Source organism: Tenrec ecaudatus, chromosome 6, assembly GCF_050624435.1.
Source record: "Tenrec ecaudatus isolate mTenEca1 chromosome 6, mTenEca1.hap1, whole genome shotgun sequence".
In the NCBI taxonomy this organism is placed as follows: Eukaryota; Metazoa; Chordata; class Mammalia; order Afrosoricida; family Tenrecidae; genus Tenrec; species Tenrec ecaudatus.
Window position 1 is genome coordinate 123628456 of NC_134535.1, and position 7714 is coordinate 123636169.

General features: G+C 37.3%; 1 protein-coding gene across 1 annotated transcript in view; it reads left to right on the top strand.

Annotated features, from left to right (window-relative positions):
• The window catches only part of LOC142451637 (ovostatin homolog 2-like), a 52106-nt gene extending 49790 nt beyond the window's left edge, over positions 1 to 2316 (top strand). The window contains exons 33-34 of the mRNA XM_075553357.1: positions 1253 to 1355; positions 2264 to 2316. Coding sequence (XP_075409472.1) covers positions 1253 to 1355; positions 2264 to 2316 — 156 coding nt within the window. The remainder of the gene's footprint in view (positions 1 to 1252; positions 1356 to 2263) is intronic.
• The last annotated feature ends 5398 nt before the right edge of the window (positions 2317 to 7714 follow it).

A 7714-nucleotide genomic window follows, 5' to 3' on the forward strand; every position in this document is an offset into this window, starting at 1 on the left:
CATAAATGTTCATCAACAGACAAATGGCTAAAGAAAGTATGATGCATACATACAGTGGAATACTACTCAGAGGAGAAAGGTAGACAGGAAGTCCTGATGCACTGTATAAAGTAGATGTGGCTGGCAGATATTATTCTGAGTGAGATAAATTCATCCCAAAAGCACAAATACTATATGACCTCACTTATATAAAAAGACAAGAAAGGGCAAATGTCTACCTATGCATTGTGCTCTTTAAGAAATACCTGTATAAGTATGTAATATAATAATAAGAGTTACATAGGGGATAAGGAGGAGCCGATATCAAAGAATTCAAGAAGAACCCAAATGTTTTTGAAGATTATGGTGGTAGCAATAATACTTGCTCTAATTGAATTATGGATTGTTGTAATATCTGTAAGAGCTACCAATAAAATGATTTTTAAAGAAAGAAAGAAATACCTATATAAAAATCATCACCAGCAACTGGAAAGATTAGAGCATAAGTTCTCAAATTGTTTAGCCTATGTCCCATTTTAAGAAAAAAATTACTCAGCACCCCTGCCCAGCAATTAAAAACTTTTGTAATCTATCTCATAAACCAGGATAGAGTGTAGACATCTGCTATGGCAGACCACTGGGGTCTGGACTGTTCTCGAATGCTCCCCTAAGGGGCAGTATTGCCTACTTTAGGAAACACTGGGTTATATAGGAGCCTCAGGGGGATGGGGCAGTAAATATATGTACATAACTGAAGAATGAAGAACTAAAGAAAGCAGAGTGAGACTGGCTGTACATCTCTAAGAATTTAATCAATGCCACTAAATGGTACAGGTAGAAACTGCTGAATTGGTATATGCTCTGTGTGTGATCAACAATGAAAACAAAACAATAAGTCAAGTTTTCTTTTTAAAAAATCAAGAGACATTAAAAATTGACCATGTTGTGTCCCTTTGATTATCTTCTCTCTATTAACTCTCAGTTTTTGGATCCCTGACTGGGTGCTTCCTAAGTTAATTGTCATTATCTCTCTGATTGTCATTCTTCATAGCATCTAACACAGTCAGAGTATGGATTAGATGTCTGATTGTTTATAGCTGACCTGAACAATGAAGAAGAGTAGAGGATATGAATTTTAAATCCTACAATGGTACCCTGTATTCATTAATTACGTAGATCATGATTTTTGAGAAATTATTTACCCGGTGATTTCTTTCTTTCACTTTTTTTTGACAAACATGTTCTTATGTGTTTATAATTCATATCTTGACAGGTTTTGGGTGCAGCAAAGATTTTCACTTTCTCTGTTGAACAAAGCAATGTAGTGTCCCACATACAGCCAGCTCCAGCCATGGTCTATGATTATAATGAAAAAGGTAGGCAAAGCAACTACTATGCCCTGAGGTTAATGAATGTGGTACCAATATCTAAGATTTCTTGAAATATTAAAATTTTCACTCCTCCTCAATCTTCCAAGACTAAAAGCATAGATGCTCTCATCTGTATATTAAATTTTTCCCTCCCTAATTTATCTTTGGATGCGGCTATTGTCTAGTCACTGAAATTTTATGTAATGTGGAGGGGCTCTCTTTCAACTTGAAATATAAACCAGGCCATTTTGTCGTTATTATTAATGCCAAGATTTGCAACATTGTGCTACTTCTGCGCAATCTGATTTAAGAGTTAGAGCAGTTGGTATTCTACAAACGTATAGGGACATTTTATAGGTTTAATAGATTTCTGATATCTTAGGTTCCAAAGCTATTGCTAAAGTGGTATAGTGACCATGAAGTCTCGGCTAATTTAATCAGCTAGCATACTTGACTGCTAGCCAAAAGTCTGGGGTTTTCAGTCAATCTATCAGGGACTCCGAAGTCAAGCATGGTGACCTGCTTCTGGAAGGTCCGCCATTCAAAATCCCAAGGAGCACAATTCCCATCTGATACACGTGGGGTTGCCATGAGTAGCTATCAACTGACAGCACCTGGTTGGATATAACTCATATTTTTTGTCCTCTAGGTTTGTGCTATTGATTTGGCCTATATCATACAAAGTTTTTCAAGGAATATTTACATTCTGGATCTATTCACTGATTGAATTTACTGCATCAAGCATCTTAAGCTTTGGGTGTATAAATCTAGATGAGTAAGAGGTGGGGCAGAGGGGTGAATGAATTCTGCAAAATCATTGGGCAGATGAGACCTACATATGTGTATGACCTTATGTAAGCTTAGTATGGAAAAGGGGAGCCTCCGTCGTGATGCAATTTCTCATTGTTTTCCAGATGAATATGCTCTTATTTCTTACAACATCCCTAGTACTTCTGTTTCCCAGTAAGGAAAAAAAAAGCACAATAAAAGGTAGGCAATTACATATTACAGGTCTTTGAAAATATACCTAGTAAAACTAGAAAACATAAAAAAAGACAGAACAACTTAAGAAGCAAACGGATGTCTGACAATTCTCATGAGTCACAGAGATGTGTATACTAGATACGTCTAATTATTACCATTTTGTTAATTTGTTTTAATTAGCTTTAAGAATTTACAAGTCTACATGTACCTTTATAAGTAACAACACTGGTGAGGAGAGTGCAGGACTGAGCTAAATGTCACACTGTATGCACAAGGTTGCAGGGAAGAGAAGCCGGCTTCACAGCACCAGCAACAACAAATTTATGCCTATAAGTATGAGGGGGTACCACCCAAAAGACGGACTTTTTTTCTCAAAGCTATGTATTTAAATATTTTTAGCAAACAGTCTTCTCCCCTTCAAAGCACTCTCCATTACACTTAAGATATTTGTTGAATCTGCTATTCCATGCCTGGAAACATTTTTCAAACTCATCTGTTTGGATGGCTGACAGCACCTCCCTCGTTTTTTCCCTTCATGTCTATGTCATGAAATCACTGTCCTTCCCTCTTCATTCAGGAACCAAAAGTAAGTCACATGGAGTTAGAACAAGTGAGTAAGGCATGTGGCGCAAGAGAGGCATGCTGGGTTTTGCCTAAAACTGGTGCACTGAGATGACTGTGTGAGTAGTGCATTGTTGTGGTGCCAAAACAAGTCCCCTGTCTGCCACAAATCAGGCCCTTTCTGTCATACACTGTTGCACAATCTTTTCAGAGCCTCTAAATAGAAAGCTTGATTAAGTCTGACCTGGTGGAATGATCTCTAAATTCATTATCCCCCTCACATCAAAAACAAAAAAAAATGAGCATCTTCTTGATCCTTAATTTCACTTGAAGAAATTTTTTGGGGTGAGGTGACATGGTGTCTTCCACTAGCTTGATTGATGTTTGTTTTTAGGGTTAGAAGCATCTCACCAGGTCCTGTCACCTTGGGGAAAAAAAAGTCTGGGTCCTTCAGAGCTATTCTTTCATAGCCAAGCACATTTCCACTTCACACTCTTTTTCCTGGTCAGTCAGAATCCAAGGCAGAAATTTCACAGCAACCTTTCCCATTCCTAAATCTACCATTAAAATTCACTGAACTGACTTCCAAGATAGTCCAGGTAACTTCCTCATCTCTTTAATGGTTCATCATGGTTGGTCTTCAAGCACAAGTGCACGAATTTTGTTGATGTTTTTGTCTGTTTGGGAAGTTGACAGTCGTCTAGAAAAAGTTTGTCATCCATCAATAGTTCAACTTTTCTGAAATGAGAAAACCACTCATACACTTGATTTGTTTTCCCATAGCGCTGTCCTTATAAGCTGTAGCTAACATCACAACAATTTCTGTGGCATTTTTTTTTCACAAGCAGGAAACAAAATTTCACAGCTGTATGCTGTTCTCTTAAATCGGTCATCACAAAAAAAATGATGTCTGAGTGAAACTGCATTTATGAAAAAATTCAGAGAGAATCTTCCTAGGCGATGACACTGGATGCACTAACTCAGAGTGCTAGGTACTTGCCTAGCAAGAAAAATGGGTACTACGAGAGCTCCGCCCAGCAGAGCTTTTTCCCATTGTTTTGTTTTGTTTTTTTGAGGGAGGAGTACTCCTTTGTATGTATTTGTATATTGTGTTTAATTTATATCTTGTATATCTATATTATACATGCACATATTTACTTGTTGCTTACATTATTTTTAAACTCATTCCAGGTGAAAATATTTCTGCTCTGAATAGCTACATTCTTCTGTATCAAACCTGGAAGAGACTCTTGACCCATCTGACAAGAAGTTATAGCAGATCACATATTGTTCCAGATGTTATTTCTTTATTACCTTATTAAATGCCATGATTATGCATCTGACTACAATTTTCTTTCCCCCTCTCCCCCACTTTTTTTGTTTTCAATTTTTTAGATCTGGAAAATTCAGAACCTTGTCCAATTACAACTTAGATATGTTGCTCTGTTGTTTTTTATTTTTTATGTTTTCTCTGTTGTTGTTAAATATGAATTCAAATTCCCAGATCTGTGACATACAAAATTTGGAGCCCTCTAGGAACATGAGAGAGAGACTTGTATAAGTTGAGAGGACTTTCTGTCAGGTCAAGAAAAAGAAATAAGACTGATAATAAAATATAAACACACACCAAAATAAACTTCTGAATATCTCATTAGAGAAAAGGAGACAAGAGAGTCACTAATTAAATGACAGGTATCTTAATCTCAGGCACAAAATCAAGAGGATAGTAGAAAGTAATTTTCATAAGTTCCTTTATTGCTCTAAGCATATCCTTTATTACTGATAAATAATTCTCAATATCCCTTATTTCCCTAATTTAATGTTACTATTATAACAAGTAATTAATGTTGAGAGGAAAGGTGGGGGTAGGAAATCATATTGGAAATGGGGGGGGGGGGAATCTCCCTAGTAGTGTAATCCATATTTCAAATTCAGGTCGTATTGAGAAAATACAAAGCAAGTGCTCAAAATTTAAGTTCTAATACCATTCCCTCTTCCAGTCTTAAATTTTAATATTTACAATCCCATAATCACAAAAGCTGGTGTGCTTCTTCCTTTTGGGTTTAGCTGACACTTGACTTAAACAGATGCTTGTTTTAAGGCAAGCCTTAAGACTCCAGGTGCTATTCTTTCTGATAGCTAGTTATCATCTGATTTTTTTACCCCTCATTGCTGTAGCAACCATATCTTCAGTGATCTCCTCATGAAGGAAAGTATCAAGTGGTGCCACAGGATAAGAGCCAAATAAATGCAATCTCTAAACCCACTCATGCAAATATCAGTGGTTCATGTATGTTCCTGGAACACTTCAGAGTCATCACTATTGTTTTATTGGGTACCATAATAAATCATCCTTGGCGTATATGGCAATTCAATTGGTGGTATCATTAATTTAGCCAATGGTGTAGAATTTTAAAGATTATTAGGAAAAGGAAAATATACCTTCTGATTATTACTGCTGTGGCCCATTTGTATATGCTATAGAATTTAACAATCATTTTCCTTATTCTTATGCGTTTCTTAATTTCATCATTTACCTTGGCTAAGTTGTGCTTACATCACCAATAATTATAGACTTCCCAGTGACCAAAACTAGAAAGTGTCTACTGTCTAGAAATACAAGTTACATTTTGGAAAGTCATTTCCATTGTCCAAATTTTTGGAGAAAGTGGAACATCATAAAAATTCCAGTGTCAGAGATTTGAATAGGAAATGCCAAGGTTTTATATAATTGTGTGTATACAATTATGTTTAGGTTCTATGTGTTTTCATGTTCAAGATTAGAGCACAGGCTTGTCGAGGGTAAGAGAGTTAACCACGAAGGCATCAAAGAGAAGGAAATGCCTGGCAGAGCAGCTACAGGAAAACAGTTGAAACACTCAGAGGGCTGAATGCACACAGAGCTGCAACAAGACACGCATACATTGATGCAATTGTGATGCTGGTGCATGACCAGCCAGTGTTTTGTTCTGTTATAGATCGGGTTGCTATGCATTGAAAACAATTCAACAGCACCTAACAGAAACAATATATGGTGGAAGAATGTCTTCAAGTTATAACAAAGATGTCAGAGGAACAACGTATGTTAAGAGGAAACCATATGTTATGAGGAAACAGAAATTGGAACAAGGATCCAGGTCACATAAAAACTTGAAGGCTGTGTTGGGACATTAACTTTCACTCTGAGTGAAACTGGGAACCATTTCAGGGTTCTGGGCGGAGGAGTGACCTGACCTGGTATCTTTTTAGATGATCAATTGATTGCTCTGTTGAAATAAGTTGTAGGAGGTACAAGCATAGAAACAAAAGAATCCCAGTAGAGATGATTTTGGTAATTTAGGTGAAAGATAACAGTGATTAAGACCAAGGTTGTAGCAGTTGCGACATTAAGAAATAGTCTGATTCAAGATATACTATAAAAGTAAATCTAGTAGGATTTCTTATAAATTACATACAAAGAATGAGAGAGAACAAGAGAGGAATCAGAGATTATTTCAATGCATTTGGCCTAAAGTATTAAAAAGAAAGAATTGCTATCACCAGAACTGGCCATGACTGAACTAAGTTTAGAGTGGAAGAATAGGAATTCATCTTTAGAAATGTTGAGTTTGTTATTTTATTTAAACAGGTAGAGCTTTCTAGTTGGAAATTGGGGCAATCACCCAGGAGTTTGGGTTGCCATGGCTTGAGAATAGGAGTTTACGTGTCCTCAGCATACAGATGGCATTGAAAATCATAGCACGGGAAGAAATCACTCATGCAGGGAGTCTGGATCAAGAACAGAAACAAGGATTTTTACTGTGAGATATTATAACGTTAATCATTTTGAAAAGAGATCAGAGCTTGAAGATCATATTAGGACATCAGAAAATGTGAAGGAGACACAGTGGATTAGAATTAAAACCTTAAAAGGATGTGGTGTCCTGGAAGTTGACTGAAAAAATATATATGTGTATATAAAAGAAAAAGCATGAAGCAGGAACAACTGTGCCAAATGTTGAAAGTCAAGGAAAATGAAGACTGAGGAGTTGGTTTTTAATTTATGCAGGAAAGAAATTATTATCTACCAAGTGATATCATTTGTTCTTCTTGAATCGTCACGCACACACAAACACAAAAGTGCACTGGCATCGAGTTTATTCCAGGGTAAAATTGTTCCTGTGGGTTTCTGAGACTACAGCTCTTTATGAGAGTAGAAAGCCCTCTCTTTCTCCGCAGAGTGGCTGGAAGTTTAGAACTCCTGGCTTGGTGGTGAACAGCCCAAATGCGTAAGCACTACAGCAGCAGGTCTCCTGGAATCTATACAAGTATACCACTAAAAGAATCACATTTCCATGGGGGGAGGTTCCTTGAATAGCCAAGAATCCTAGGATTGTTTTTCTTTAATACAGAAACTCTGTTTTGGAGAGCAGTGACTGAAATCTTAAAGAGCTCACGTGTGGTCATGTAAGGTGAAACTGTTGAGGAAAGAAGAGTGAGCTCAAAAGAGGCCTGTGGAAATAATTAGCCCAGTAAACTTATGGATAAGATGACCATCAAGCTCCACAACCCTGAAACCAGAAAACCAGAGGGTGTGCGGGTACCACTAGTCACTCCTCCGAAAGGGGTCTCATTAAACAAGCCATGGTCAGAGTGGGAGAAACACATCTCAAAATCATAAATAAAAGACCAGGCCTATTGGTTGGCTAGAGACTGGTGGAGCTCCAAGACCATGGCCCTCGTTACACTTCAGGTCTGAATATGAGCTGGCCCCTCTGGCTCAAATTTCAATTACACAATAGACAGGTCTATGAGGGGATCAATAACACTAGGGAGGCATG